The 14648-nt window shown below is 56.8% G+C and overlaps 2 protein-coding genes across 2 annotated transcripts; both read right to left on the bottom strand.

Annotated features, from left to right (window-relative positions):
* Positions 1 to 548: 548 nt before the first annotated feature.
* Positions 549 to 1875, bottom strand: LOC128844051 (uncharacterized protein F54H12.2-like). The gene is made up of 2 exons (XM_054041365.1): positions 1790 to 1875; positions 549 to 1655 (listed from the first exon to the last, which is right to left on the bottom strand). Exon 2 carries the CDS (start codon positions 1491 to 1493, stop codon positions 969 to 971), a length of 525 nt encoding a protein of 174 aa, XP_053897340.1. The 5' UTR covers positions 1494 to 1655; positions 1790 to 1875; the 3' UTR covers positions 549 to 968.
* Positions 1876 to 4585: 2710 nt separating this feature from the next.
* LOC128844472 (protein maestro-like) lies at positions 4586 to 8364 on the bottom strand. Its single transcript, XM_054042234.1, has 8 exons — positions 8234 to 8364; positions 7975 to 8089; positions 7475 to 7630; positions 7109 to 7291; positions 6599 to 6751; positions 5636 to 5770; positions 5327 to 5396; positions 4586 to 4605 (listed from the first exon to the last, which is right to left on the bottom strand). The coding sequence occupies exons 1-8, from the start codon at positions 8362 to 8364 to the stop codon at positions 4586 to 4588; spliced, it is 963 nt and encodes a 320-aa protein (XP_053898209.1).
* Between the last annotated feature and the right edge of the window lie 6284 nt (positions 8365 to 14648).

Below are 14648 nucleotides of genomic sequence, written 5' to 3' on the forward strand. Positions count from 1 at the left end.
GATTACTGCCAGTACAATTGTGATGTGAGAGTGGGGATAGGGATGTGCTGAATCTGGGACACATAGGGTAACAGTTTGAAAGTGCTGTTTGACCCAGTCCATGGAGCCCAGGGGCATATAAGGAGAGGCAACTTGGAAGTGCTGCTTCATCCAGCCCTAGATTCCCTCCATCCAACATTCTTCGTGTTGTCCGACTGTGTCTTTGTAAAACAGGTCAGCGGAAAATTGCGTGGCGAGGGTGTAATAAAAGGGTTTCACTTAAAAGAATAATGGAGTATGCAGAAAAAATATACCTGGTGCCCAGCCGCCAATTGGAGCAATTAAGGGCTCCCCCTCCGGCAGAGGAAAATATCATAATGATCTGTGTAAAAAATTGGTTATTGTTTTTAAACCCCTCACCTGGGGTGCTTTATTGGGTAACGTGGCTATGAAAATCATTGCAAGATACACATATCTGGGCTTGTTGAAACATGTATTGAGCAAGGCTAGGCATGCCCAAGAATTTAAATTTATTTTTTACAAAATTCATCACCATCCAGTTGTTTTGCACTAAGTCGTTAGAATACAATTTTAAAATCCGGTCAAAAGATAAACCCTTGCTACGATGATGGAAGAAAAACACGCAGTGATCACCACAGGTGACGGAGTGGGGCCTTGTAATTGTCTATTGTGAAACACAATGTCTGTGGCATTTTTGTTTAAAAAATTCATAATGCTTTTAGGAAACAACACACTGTTTGGGGGATGCCCATATGAGTCAAAAAACGCTCCATGGTTACGCTCTGCCAGATACAAGGCGAGCCAGTGTTCACTCGGTTGGTTGTGTGGATGCGTGTTGACCACCAAACCTAGGGGTCTCTGAGACAGCTTGCCTCCAGGGAGCCAGTCGCAAGGGAACACATCTAAGAAATTCTTTTTCGTGTAAGGGTCCGTTGATAAGACACGTGAGAGCTGCACAGTGTCCATGTTTACATGTAATCAAACAGAACGTTTCTCCTCTGATTTATCTCTATGATATTGTCAAAAACCCCAAACACGATCATATTGACGGTGACCCTTAAAGCCTTCCCAAAACGTATTTCTGCTCTCAGGTTCTCGGTTTTAATCAGGGAATAGTGATTGGCGCATTCCTGGTCAGGAGACAGGTCAAAGGCAAACAAGGTGTAACCCTGTGCAAACTCCTCACGGTCGATTAACAGAGAACGATCTTCCATGTGTTTACCAGCCATCTGTACCAGATTCATGTATTCTCTTACGCAGTGTCCTGCCTTGAAGTCTGGTTCCAGAGGCTTGGTTGGTATCTGTTCACCATCCACATACAAAGCCACAAAATTAATATCGTAATGTTTAAAATGAAAGGGATTTTTAGCGTAACTTCCGCTAAAGGCATCATTACCCACAAACCCTAGGATAAGCATATTGGGTAACTGTCCCAAGAACAGGTTCTCTTGGTTACTGACCCTGCTGCTTGCGGGGATGCTAAACACTTTCATTCCCACACGGTCCACAGGGTATTTAGCATTAGCGGTAAGCAGGGCCTCCGCGTGCCCCAGATGGATACTCGGGGCCACCTGTACTTTCTTCACAAAAAGGGACGCTGACCTCGTTGTAGGATGAAATTCCACGGTATATCGCCAAAGGTGATTTCGAAAGGGCTGTTGAGAGATTTTTCAGAAAAGAAACAGTGTAAGCACCCCCACTGCTTGTTTTTAGATTTACGTAATCCTGGGTCGGTTCCTAACCCCATTACACCCCATCCTCAACCATCACTTCTTAATCATTCCTTTACCTGAGTGAAGTCTTTTCCGTTCACCTTTTCCGCCGGTGCCTCCTCCAAGCCATGATCGCCTTCCACCTCTAGGGGGTGGACAATGAGAGGCCGTCACACTCATCGGGATGCCTCACAAAGGTTTGGGTTTCGGGTCGGGTTCCTGCGTATCCATCAACGGTTGAGTCAAAGGGCCCCTGTCGGAACTGCTGTTGATGTAGCATTTTCTCCACACAAGTCCAAAGGTGCTCGGGGGTAAAACTAAGTCCGAAGTTCTCAGGGGGGTGGTGAAGGAGACCATATTTCCACGATTTCTAAAACACGCGTTCTTGGTAAAAGATGGCCTCTTCTGCCTGGCGCTGGGAGTTATGGGGTGATGGTGCTGCGCTCTGATTGATTGGCAGAGGGCACTGGGAGGAGTTCTTAGAGAGGTCACATGACCCTCTTCTGGGCAGTTCACCCTGTCCCAGAACCTGCCCTATTTTGGTCACATATGCTCTCGGGGCGGTCCTATGCAGCCGAAACCCATTGCGATTGGTAGAGGGCGATGGGAGGAGTTCTTAGAGGGGTCACATGAACCACTCCTGGACGGGCCACCCTGCCCCCAAATTCCTCCCCGTTGGTCAAATCTCCTCTCGGGGTGGGCCGCAATGGCTGAAACCCCTCCTGATTGGTAGACGGAAATGAGAGGAGTTGTTAGAGGGATCACATGACCCACTTCTGGACAGGTCACCCCGCCCTGGAACTCTCCCTGATTCGTCAAATCTCCTCTCGGGGCGGAGCTATGGGGGAGAAACCCATCCTGATTGGTAGAGGGCAGTTGGAGGAGCTCTTAGAGGGGTCACATGACACACCTTGCGTCCAATCATGCGGCCGCCTTGACCGTGGAAGTACTACCCCCATGGGGCAGGACTTCTGTGACAGATGGGCAGGTTTTAAGGGGTCAAGGGGTGGGGTTAGGGTTTGACAGATGATCGGGCCCTTCCTCCTGATTGGTAGAGGGAGGTGAAAGGAGTTGTTAGAGGGGTTACATGACCCACTTCCGGACAGGTCACCCTGCCCCGGAACGCCCCCTGATTGGTTAAATCTCCTCTCGGGGTGGTCGTACAGGGGCGAAACCCATCCAGCTCGAAGAAGTGTGTGTGGGGGGCTTACTTTGTAAATTATCAGCTTGGTCCAGGCCCACCTCTGCTGCTATCTCAAGCCCTGATGGTACCTCTAGTACTAGAAGAGAACCGGTCTGGGACAGATCTCTCTCCAACAGCCTGTGTGATAAAGGCAGAAGATGCACACACAAAAATATTAGCTTCTCAGCAATGTCCTTGTCGTCTTTAATTGCTCTCTTGAATCCACCCGTTCTTTCACAGGCTTCTGATTTCCTTAAAGTGTTTTTTTAGTGTTTGTCTATAGCCCTTCAGTTATTTGCTCTTCACAAGCCATCTTAGCACTTCTACTTTCCCGCTTACTTGCTACCTGCTGTAATTTAGGCTTCTGTTTACTCCCCATCCTGCATCTTTTAAAGAACTTGTTCAGCTCAAATAAACTCTTGGCTCTTGCTATTATTAGTGGCCTTGCTGGTTAGGAACTCGCTTCACTACAAAGCCAATGTAAAGAGCTCAAACTCCCTCTCCCTAAGCAAGAGCTGGCCCCCGGCAGTTTGTCCTCTGAGGGGGAGGAGCAGGAGAGTTGCTTTTAAAGGGAGTTTTCTGACAGCCAGGGTCACATGTTGGGCAAGCCCAGGCCCTGCAGCCAGAGTGAAGGAAATTCTGGCTGCAGCAGCCTTATTTCCCTCTTGCTCAGTGGATTGGGGCTGTGAGAAGTGACGCTGGGTCTGCTTGCGGCCTGCAGTTCAGCCTGCGACTCTACGCCACCCCCTGCCCACCCTTCTTGGGCTGACTGCAGCCTCTCCAGGTATTTAAGCACCAGGCCTAGGAGAGTCTGCTCAGCACCTGGCTGGGTTCTGCCTAGTGAGCAGCTGGCAGGGTCAGCCTCTGACAGAACGAATGCCCATGATGCGGGGGAGGGGTTGGACCGCACACTCTAGCCCTGGGATGTGTTTCCTCAGCACCTGGCTCTGTTTCCTCAGCTCTGGTGCAGCCCTTGGGGGCATGATCAGCTGTTGAAGGCAGGGAGACTCAGAGGTAGAATTTCATATCCCCATAAGCATAGCTGGGGCTGGGGTGGGGTGGGGGGTTGGGGTGGTGTCAGCTGCTCCGTGCGTGCAGGGGCTCTTGGAGCTGCCACTTGCAGGGGGCAGGCAGCAATCCAGGCTGGGTTCTGCAGAGTTAGCACCAAATGAGGCTCGGAGGAACCCCCGGCCTCGCCCTTGGCTGGGGCTGCTCAGAGTCCCTGCCCGTGGCACCGCGGCTGGTGAGGGATTAGGGGGAAAAGTCTCCTCCAGCAGCCGGGTCTCCCATAGGAGGTGGTTTCCCTCCCTCTTGTGGAGTCCACCCCCTCTCTGCTTGCCACTGCCCCCTGCCTGCCAGGAACGACTCACTTCTGACTCCCAGACCCTGCTGACCAGCCATGGCTCCTGCCTGGGCCAGGATGGGAACACCCCACAGGGCAGGGAGTTTCAAACTATAGCCGGGGAGAAGATACCCCAGAACCAGCCCCAAGGGTTTTCTCCCTGCTCCTACGCTCTGCAGGTCACTCCAACTGGGTTCTGGCTCCCAGCCACCGTGCGATGTGGCTGCTGCCCCCTGCCCCTAGATCCCTGCCCCGATTTCCCCCCGCCCTTCCTCCCAGCACAGCAATACCCCTCAGCCGTGACTCACAGCAGGGTGGGCGGTCCAAACCTCCTGCTCTTCTCTGGCTTCAATTGTCCATCATGTATCCTAGGGGAGGCAGGCGGGCCTGGTTATTTAACAGCATGCAGGGCACCAGCCACCGCTTGGATTTCTGTCTTTCAAGGTGCCCCCCCATCCCCAATCCATCCGGGCAGAGGAGGGGAAGGAGCTGGGTGGAGAGTCAGTCCCCAAGATTATTGGGATCATTTTGCCTTTAGCCTCGTGCCCCACAAAGGCCAGGAGAGGTGTTGTGCACACAAGCCCCACTGGGAGTTGGCGTGAAGCACAGTGTGGCAGAGCTGCTGCCCTGACTCTTTGCCTGCATGGCTGGTGGTAGCTGAGATGGGCAGAGCTGGGGCTTCCTGTGAATTTCTGCCCTCCCTGTACAGGCTGCAGGGGGACCTGGCTGGGGCCAGTGCCTCGTGCGGGTGCGGGGTGGGGTGCGGGGGAACCAGGGTGAGACCTTTGGGAGGCAGGATCTCTCCCTCGGGCCTGCTCCTGCTGCAGGTGCCGGGCTTGCCCGGGCCAGGACAGAGGAGACCCTCTGGCCGCAGAGCCCTCCAGCATCTGGCTGCAGGGAGTCTTGGTTCCCCCTTTGTCCCAGGGAGATGGGAAGGAGCGGGGGGGGGAGGGGGGAGTTGTGTGTGGTTGTGTGTGGACAAAGGAGGCCAGCCCCAACCCCCTGTTAGGAGTGTGCATGTGGCGCTGGGCCCCGGACTCATGGGGCAGGGAGGGATAATAGGAAGTAGAGCTCCAGGTCTTTTCTTACCTATCAGCTGCTGGGCAGCTGCTGCTCTCAGGGCGTCCTTCTTGCTCAGTCTCCCTGGGTAGTCCTGGAGCTGGGAAGCCAAGAACCCAGTTAGTCCCAAGCCACACATCCTCCCCAGGCTGAGGGGAGCTGCCTGCTGGGGAGGTGAGGAACCCCTGGCTGTCAGAGCCCTCTCCCCCTTGATTCCTCCCATGGGACAGAGATGACTTGTAGGGGAGCCACCCTCAAGGGCACGGGATGGGGCTCCCTGTGTGCTTAGGTCCTCCCACCCCCTTGTCCTGCAGGGCCCACACCCCAGAGCTCACTCACCAGGATCCTGCAGGCTTCGCTCAGAAAGGCGGGGATGGCAGGGGCCACCCCCTCGGCTAGCTGGCTCTGCACGAGCGTGCGCAGGGGCTGGTAGCTGAGGAACGGTGCGCAGTGCAGCAATGCCACCCTGCACGCCTGCCGGAGAGGGCGAGAAGGGAGCTGGGTGAGTGCCTGAGCGCAACGCGCTGCCAACTCGCAGGCTCTGTGTGGCTTGGGGAGACTCCGCTGTGCCGGAGCAGCAAGGAGCCACCTCTTTGCAGAACCTCCTCTGGCCTGACGGTTGTTCCCCAGGCCCCCACAGCCCCCATCTCCAGCTTGGCTGGGTTGAGGGGAGCCAGGCCCGAGTGCTGGGGCCGGGGAGGCACACTCCTGGAACAGGGAAGGGGCCATTCCCTGTGGGTCCCCGGTGGGTGGTTAACAGCACTGCCCGGTGACCAACGTACTTGGCCTCCCCTCAATCCCAGGCACTATCGGGGGCTGCTACTCGGCTGGGGTGGGGGTGGTGGTGGGATTGCTGCAGGAGGCTGGTCATTCCCAGACAGGAGCTGGCACACAAGTGAGGGCAGGGCAGCAGCAATGGAGACCCAATCGGCCTCAGTGACCTGCCCTTCCCTGTGGCCCTGCTTGGGTTAGGTCACTTGCTAGGGGCCAGAGATAGACCTGGACCTGGCCACTAAACAGGGCAGGCTGTAAAATGGAGCCATAGCCGCGGGGAGGCTGGAGGTGCCTGCGGGGAATGGAGGAGGAGAAGGAAACCCCACAGATCTACCCCACAGCTACACTCTGAGGGCTGGCAGAGCTCTGTGTGGGGTGGGGGAGGGCTGGATTAGTGGGGGGTCCTGGGTGCCACAGGGCAGCACTGAGGAGATCTGGGGCTTGGAGGGGGGAGTTTGCACCACCCTTGCCATGTTGTTAGAATGCCCCCAGCCACCCCTGCCCCTATGAGCCCTCAGCTGCACTCACCTGGGCCACCTGGGGGTCCCCGTCCTGTAGGTGGATGAGCAGTGTCCCCATGCTCTTCTCCACCTCAGCCCCAAAGAGGGATGACTTCTTGGAAACAAATTTGCTGAGGTGGCCAAAAAGCTCCATGGAGGCCCGCCTCAGGCCACTGGTCTCCTGCAGACAGGGGGCGCAGGGTGGTTAGAGGGGACAGGCTCAGGCCCTCACATGCTTTGGGAATCAGCCTGGCAGCTGCGGAGCCCGGAGAGGTTTCAGCTAGTTCAAACGACAGGACAATTCTCTGCAAACTCCCCTCTTTCCTGCTGGGCCCCAGGGCTGCTGAACAATTGTGGGCCCAGGGCCCAAGAATGATTGTATCCCTGCCTTCCCTAGCAGAGGAGCTGAGCTGCCCCACAAATCCAGAAATGTGCCTGCATCGGACACTGAGCCCCCTCCATGGGAAGGCAGGTCCTGAGCACCTTCCCCTGTGGGGTGCCCTATAGCGCCATGGGGCCTGCCCTGCTTGGTACTTACATCCTCAAAGAACGTTCTCGCCTGCAGGGCCAGTGGGACGGCGACGTGAGCCTTCAGAGGCGCCTTGGGGTCCCGCAGCATCCAGCAAAGCCCTTCCATGGCTTCCAGAACGGTGCGGGGGTCGCAGCATTCGCACACGGCGCGGACAAAACTCTCCAGGATCTTGTCTCGCTTTTTCCTGACCTGCAGAGAAGGGGTTGGACGCCGCTCGGTGAGCAACGCTCTGTCAGCCTGAGTGTAATCAGAGTCCGGGCAAGTCAGCCTACAGCCTAGTCTGCTCCATAGGAGCCACAGGCTGGGGAGAAGGGGAACCAGGCGCTTCCTACCCAGCCCTCTCTGCCTAGTCTCCTGCCATTCCAGACCCACCTTGTCCGGGAACTCGGTCACTGCGTTCCTGAGGCCGTGCAGCGCTCTGCCTCGAACGTGGATGTTGCTGTCCTCTGTCCGCTGCAGCATGGCCTTCACAACCTGCTTCCGCATCGCCTTGGGCTCATTCTCCATCAGCAGGGGGCTGCCGAGGAACTAAAGGGACCGAAAGGAGCTGTCAGAGAGGGCTGGGCGAGGCCAGGAGGAGCAAGGGGAAGGGAGTATGATCAGGGGCCAGGAGGTGACATAGATCCGTACCGACTGCTGTTCACGAGGGGCTGGCTTCAGCTGAGCTTAAGAGAAGTGACATGTGCAGGGCAGAACGCTCCCTCTGCTTCCAGTGGGGTGCTCCCAAATCCCAGCACAGAGCCCCCAGCAGAGGGATTAATTTACAAGCAATACACCACCGGGACCATCTCTCATTGGCTGACCAGCTATTGGCCCCCTGTTCCATCAGCTTCTAGGCCTGGCTAACCCTCCCCCTGGTCTTCCAGGCTCACCTCTGCGAACAGGGCGGTGCAGGCCATGCGTTCGCCCTCCTGGCTGGCCTGGAGGCTGGGAAGGAGAAGCTTTGGGATGTTCTTCAGGGCTAGGTTTGGGTGGGTCACTATGGCCCTGGGAGAGAACAAGAGTTCGTGTTGACGTGTGCATGACAACCCTGCACATGCCGGAATCTGGCCCGGTCCCGGCCACCCCCTCCCATCTCTGCCCCACTGGGCTCCAGAGCGAGAACGTGACTCCTCCAGCCTCTGTCCTCACCTGCTGAGGAGAGTGAACCCCTCGGGCTGGGCCTCCTCCAGCAGCTGCCAGCCTCGCTCCTGGTCCATTACCTCCACAGCTGGCTGACTGCCCCTGAGGCGCAGCACCCGTGCCAGGGCCTGCACGGCCATGCTGGGAAGAGAAGGAGGCAGGAGATGGTGATGCAGGGATTCCTGCTCTCTGGGCGGGGTGGGGGCGGGCAGGACTCCCTTGCTGCAGCACTGAAGGGATCAGGGTGAGCCTAGAAGCTGCCCCACTTCTGCCTTTGGTTCTCCCCCCGCAACTGTGGGGGCAGGGGGGAGTGTCTGCAGATGTGACCTTCGCTCTCCTCCAAAGATGTGAAAATTGCCCCTCTCCGCCCCGCCCAGGAAACTGACCCTGGGGAGAAAAGTACATGCAGTGCCCCCCTGAATGCCCTGCTGCCCTGAGCCCTGCCCCACAGGGCCCACTGCAGAAAAGGGGTGAAGTGGCTCAGTGACAGGCCGGGCCTGTCCCAAAGCCTTCAAAGTAGACAGTAAATAGAGACAGCAGCCAGCTCTGCCCTGCTCCCCAGCTCTGCTCACCCTCCCCCCGCCCCCGGCTCAGCTCCCTCATCACCCTGCTGAGCTGCCCACTCTGAGGAGCTCTCTGGCTCCCTGAGTATCCGGGGGCAGTTCTGCCCGCTCCTAAGCACGAGAAGCCTGGCTGATCTGAACCCTCGGTCCCCCGAAGGTGTCGGGGGTCCCTGGACAATGAAGGTCCAAGAAGGAAGCTTCCCCCTCCTAGGGGCTAGCCCAGACACTGCGTGGGTGCTGGGATCCATTGGCCCCACACATTACCTGCGTGGACTGGTGTCACTGGGCAAGTCCTGCTGGGCTCCCGAGAGGTGCCGTGCCGGGGGGCAGGCGATGGCGAGGAAGCAAGAGGCGAACAGGTCGTCCTCGCGTCCCTCCAGCGTGTCCGCTTGCCCCAAGGCCCCGATCAGCTCCCACAGGCCGCATGTGGTCTGGAAGGAAAAAGATACAGTCAGAAGACCGTGGCCCTGCACAGAATGCAGCCGGGAAAGAGGGCTGAATGCCAGCGATGGGAACTTACCGCCGGGGGCAGCCGGGCTGGCTGGGGGCAGCTCCTGTCCTGGGTCTGCCCAGGGTTAGCCCGGCCTTTCTCTGGGCTGTCGTCCAGCAGGATGTGCAGTACCTCCCTGGTCAGCATGGGGTCTGCACCTAGGAATCTCCAGATGGCCTTGGCGGGGCTGTGACGGACAGAGGGACGGCAGGTAAGGAATTCACACAGAGGACGGGCCGTTGGTACACACCAGGTGTGAAAGTTATTAGTGACCCCCCCCCACCCCCTTAACAGAGTAGCCGTTATGTCAGCCAGCGGCCATTAGGGGGAAGCAGACTCCTTAAGGACACAGTAGCCTGAACTTTTCAACTGTCTTCCCTTCAAGGCCTTAAAGTAGTTGGAGCTGGTCCCAAGCCGTTTTTCACTGACCAGATAGCAAAAGCACGGGTCTGACCACCACCAATCAAGTGTTAACACTGCAAAGACCTTGGTCTGAATGTGTATAAAGAATCTGTAAAATGTGTGTAAGACAGAGTTTTTGTACTACTAAGGTGCAAAGCTCTCCTTTTTTCTGCAGAATAAAGCGACTCTTCCTTATCCCTGTCTGGCTGTTATTGGCTCTCAGCTAGGTGGACCCGATATTTCGGTAACAGTTTCTGGTGACCCAGATGGGACCCTCCTAGCTCGGACATTGGACTCCGGACGGCTGCGGCGAACTGGGAACGGCGCCAACGGGGTGTTTCGCCCCTTTTCTCTGCTTCACCGCGGCCCCCAGGGTTCGTGCTCTGATAAGGTGAGTCCTAATAGGATAAGGAGACACTATCTGGTTCTGGTCTGGTTAACCGGTTAATGAATTTCTGTCTTATACATTGGGCGTTAGGTGTGTAAACGGAACTGAGCCTCTCATTCGTAATTCCTCAAAGTGGAAGCCATCGCGTACGATGAAGCTCTGAGGTCGAATTGGGATCCTTCTGTCCCATCCCCTGTAGCGGTCAGTATTAGTAGAAATTCCTGTAATAGGATCCTATTAGACCATAATTCCTTCTGTTCTCTGTGTAATTCTATTTTAAGAGTGTCAGCAGGCAGATGGGTGGGTCTCTGGTAAAACCCTCAAAGGATAGCCCTTTAAATTATATGTTAAGTAAATGGTATTGAATATCACTGATGCTGGGAAGGCATTGCAGTGGGATCTAGCATGTTCAGAAATTCAGGATTTCCTGAATGATCAGCTAATGGCCATTCGCAATGATCTAGAGCATCAGGCTTGGCCCACTGCCCTTACAGACACATCAGGAGTACCATCTGATCTGTGGCCATGGAAACATACTTAAAAACTTTCTGGGTGAAAGTACAAACATTCTCAATGCTCCTTCCAAGCATATGAACCAATTAGGGGGGGACTTGTGCTCGCATCGGCGAAAAATGTTGTTTCTATGTTAATCATTCTGGCTTAATTAAGCAGGATTTACAAGCCATTAAAAATGCTGCTGTTGTTTTCCGTGCTTTATCTCTTGATCACACCTTTAGTTTTAAGCACCTCCTTCCAGACCTTGGGTCATGTTTACGGGGCTCTTTCAAACAATTGTTAAATGAATTCTTTTCTTTCTTTTCCCTCTATGTGTTATTTGGACAATGATACAATGTGCCAAATGCCTGTGTAATGCTATGATCAAAAGCTCTGCTGTCCATAAGAAAACCCAGTATCTGTCCCTCCAGCTTGATCGCAAATTGCGTAACGGGCCTGACAATTTTTGACTTTGTCAGGCCCGAAGGGGGGACTGTGAAAGTTATTAGTGACACCCCCTCCCCCCCCATTAACAGAGTAGCCGTTATGTCAGCCAGCGGCCATTAGGGGGAAGCAGACACCTTAAGGACACAGTAGCCTGTTCCCTTCAAGGCCTTACAGTAGTTGGAGCTGGTCCCAAGCCGGTTTTCACTGACCAGATAGCAAAAGCACGGGTCTGACCACCACCAATCAAGTGTTAACACTGCAAAGACCTTGGTCTGAATGTGTATAAAGAATCTGTAAAATGTGTGTAAGACAGAGTTTTTGTACTAAGGTGCAAAACTCTCCTTTTTTCTGCAGAATAAAGCGACTCTTCCTTATCCCTGTCTGGCTGTTATTGGCTCTCAGCTAGGTGGACCCAATATTTCGGTAACACAGGGATGATGCCCTCCGAGGGATGACGGGCCAGAAGCAGCAGGTTGAGCCTGCTGGTGGCTGACCTCAAGGCCCTTCAGGCACTGTCCAGTCCTAAGGGGTTCATACCCTCCTGCCCAGGCACTGCCAGGGGGCGCTGTGTCACAGAAAGGGATGGGTGGACGTGGCCAGACTCACTTCTCCCAGCTTGGGGGCCCCCTCCCTCCCTTGCTGCCTTCTCCTGATGGGAACCAGAGGGGCTGGGGTTAGAGCCCCCATGGGGGAAAGCAGTGACTCTGGGCTCAGGGGTGGGGGCTGGTGTGAGGAGGTGCCCACCCTTGGGAGGGGCTAGGGCTAGGTGCTGGGCTGGACCTCCTGAACTGGGGGGGGGGGGCACAGAGTGGGAGCTGCAGCCAAGGAGAGCAGGAGCTCCTTCCCCATAGGGCAGAGTGTGGGGGTTTCAGGAGGAACAAGGCTCCAGTTCTGGCCACGCCATGGCTCTGGGCTGCGGGGTTTGGAGAAGGCTGTAAAATGGGCTCTGTGCTTTTCGGCTCTGGGCAGGATGCAGGGAAGGCGCTGCTGGCCCAGGGGAACCTGGCAGGCTGGTGAATCGGAGAAGACCAGCCTCTAGGGGTGGGATGAGACGTCTAAAAGCGTGCGGTGATGGGGAAGATACCAGGCTGGGATTCCAGGGGAGAGAGGGCATTTCCCAGCTGGGGGGAGGGGGTGCCCCTGGGGGACATGCTCAGTGTTGGGGGGGGTCTGTGGGGGCAATGCAGTTAGGTTGGCCCCTCTCCTGCCTCAGCCTGGAGGGATGCCCTGCCGGGAGTGGGGGGCCATGCTGACAGAGGAGGTGACCCTGCTCACATGGGGTCTCTCCTGGTCCATGTAGTGATGGGGGGAGTGGGGGCTGGAAGACTGTTCTGGCCTCCAGCCAGCCAAGCCATTGCACAGCCAAACCGGGATGGGGTGGACTGGTTAGCAGTGCACAGAACGAAGTCGGGGAGGGTGACAGCTGTGTTAGGAATAGCTCAGCTGGGGGAGCCCTGAGCCGGGGGTCCCAGAGCACACGGAGCCCTCCAAGGGACAGGGAGGCTATGCCGGGGCAGGGCTGTTCCCTGGGGGCCTGTGTGCAAGGGGAGGGGCTGTGCTGCATGTAACCGTGGTGCTGTGGAGTGATCCCATGAAGGGGGGACTTGGAGGCCGGAGGGGGGTGTTCTATCCTTTCCCTGGGGCCGGCGCTCACCGTTTGTAAGGCCAGGGCATCTTCAGGAGGATGCTGACTGCGGTCTTGGTGTGTTGTCTGGCCAGTAGGTGGAGAATGTCTCTCGTCCCCTCACTCAGCCGCCCCCCCCCGGGGTGGGCTCAGTGTGTAGGAAAGAGCCGCCTGGAGATCCTGCACCTGCGGAGGCAAAGCAGGGGCTGAGACCCTACCCCCGCTGTGGGTGGGTGGCAGGCAAGGGCCAGGAGGAACTGGGCAGGCTCAGAAACAAGGCAGCGGTCACATGGCCCGGCAGAGGCCATGGATAAACTCTCCTAGCGAGTGACTGAGCCGAGGGGGGTTCTGGGTTCAGTACCTTGAAACCCCCACCCGTGATCCAGCACCGTAGAACTAAGGGTCCAAATCCCGCTGCCCAGTGACACCCCACCCCCCGGATATCCCGGCTGTACCTCCCCTTGTGACAACATGCCTGGGCTGCTTCAGCACCAGAGTGGGGTCTAAGCGTCTGGGATGCATTTCCATCCTGTACGTCAATCCATGCCCACTGGGCAAAGAGTCAGTGGACACGGGGGACCCCACCGCAGGCTCTGTTCCTCCAGCTGGGGGATGGGTCTGGAGATAGGGCACATTTCCCAGGGAGTGAGCTGGGCAAGCCAGACTCCTGGGATCAAAGCCTGAAAACCATTACAGGGCCGTGCCCAGCGGCCCCCTTGCAGACAGGGCATGGATGGGTCCCATTGATCAATGATGGTGAGAAGGGATGTCTCCCCTCCACATCCTCCCTCGTGCCCCAGGAATTCTAGGCACGGGGCAAGATGGAGCTGCCCGAGATGTCAGCATGGTGCCTCCAATGCCCAGCCATTACATGGCCCTGCAGCTCTGATTCTTGCTCTCTCAGCACCGCCTCCATGACTCCCGCCAGCTGGTCTGCACACTCCTCCTTCTCCAGCAGGCCCAACAGCAGGGTGAAGCTGAAGGGCATGAGGTCACTCGACTGCAGGTGCTTCGCGATGAGCTGCAGGGAAAGGCACAGGCCGAGTATGAGCAGGGAGCCCCGGCCCGGGGAGGTGGGTTTGCTCTTCGGGGAACGGGGACAGAGGCACTGGCAGCATGTGCCCAGGGCTATGTGAGTGGGCACTGGAGCCCATACCCAGGAATTTCCATCTGCCGGCTTCTCATCGAGGGAAGGAGCCAATAACCCCCCTTTCCCATGTGTGTGTCTGTCTCTCCAGCCACAGTCTTTTACTCACCATAGCAACATGGACAGGGTTCTCTCTGCAGCTGGCATCCTTCTGCGTCTTGCTCAGCACTCTCACCACTGCCCCTGTCTTGGTGTACACGACAGCTGCACAAGAAACCAGCAGTGCTCAGGAAGAGCTCTCAGGGCCGGATTCTTCCCCCTCCCCTTCGAGCCAGATCAGAGGTGCCAAAGAGCCAGAGTCCAGCCGCAGCTGGGAACGACCAGCTAGGGTGAGCTCTCAGCTGGCTTCTGGGCCAACTGCCCACTCTTCACCCTGATGTAGAAGGTGTGTTGGGGCTGGGGTGGGATCGGGGAGGTCCCAGATGGTCCCAGGCACCTGGTGAAGGGCAGATGCCAGGTCAGCCCGGGAGGTACCAACCCACTTCTGCTCTGTGTCCCTCTGGTCAGGGCTGCGATGAAGGCGCCATGTTCTCTCTGCAGCCCTGCTCGCTAGGTAACGGCCGGGGCTGTGAAGGCTGAGAAGTGGCGACTGCTTCCACTCTATCTTACCTTTGCAAGGCGTGAAGAGCCAGTAGAGAGCCTGAGATGCCCAGTATCTGGTGGCCTCCTGAGCATCGAAGGCCTGGCTTGTCAGCAGCCCGGCCATGTAGCCCTGCTCTACCATGGGTTTCAGGTCCTAATGGGCCACCAAACAGAAATTGAGGGCATAGGTCGGGACGAGCCCAGCTCTGTCTGTATTCCCCCCACTTCCCGTGAGTGCTGGGGGGGTGGGGGGGGGGCAGCAGGGTCTGCGCTGCTCACCTCAGTG

The sequence above is a fragment of the Malaclemys terrapin genome, chromosome 10 (genome assembly GCF_027887155.1).
Source record: "Malaclemys terrapin pileata isolate rMalTer1 chromosome 10, rMalTer1.hap1, whole genome shotgun sequence".
Lineage (NCBI taxonomy): Eukaryota > Metazoa > Chordata > Testudines > Emydidae > Malaclemys > Malaclemys terrapin.

Excerpts from the sequence above, each read along its gene's own strand:
- LOC128844051 (XM_054041365.1), bottom strand. The coding sequence starts at position 1,493 with ATGAAAGTGTTTAGCATCCCCGCAAGCAGCAGGGTCAGTAACCAAGAG.
- LOC128844472 (XM_054042234.1), bottom strand. The coding sequence starts at position 8,364 with ATGGCCGTGCAGGCCCTGGCACGGGTGCTGCGCCTCAGGGGCAGTCAG. Across the intron at positions 6,752-7,108 it reads CGAGAACGTTCTTTGAGGAT|GAGACCAGTGGCCTGAGGCG; the intron begins GTAAGTACCAAG and ends CCCTGTCTGCAG. Across the intron at positions 5,397-5,635 it reads GCGAAGCCTGCAGGATCCTG|CTCCAGGACTACCCAGGGAG; the intron begins GTGAGTGAGCTC and ends TTGGCTTCCCAG.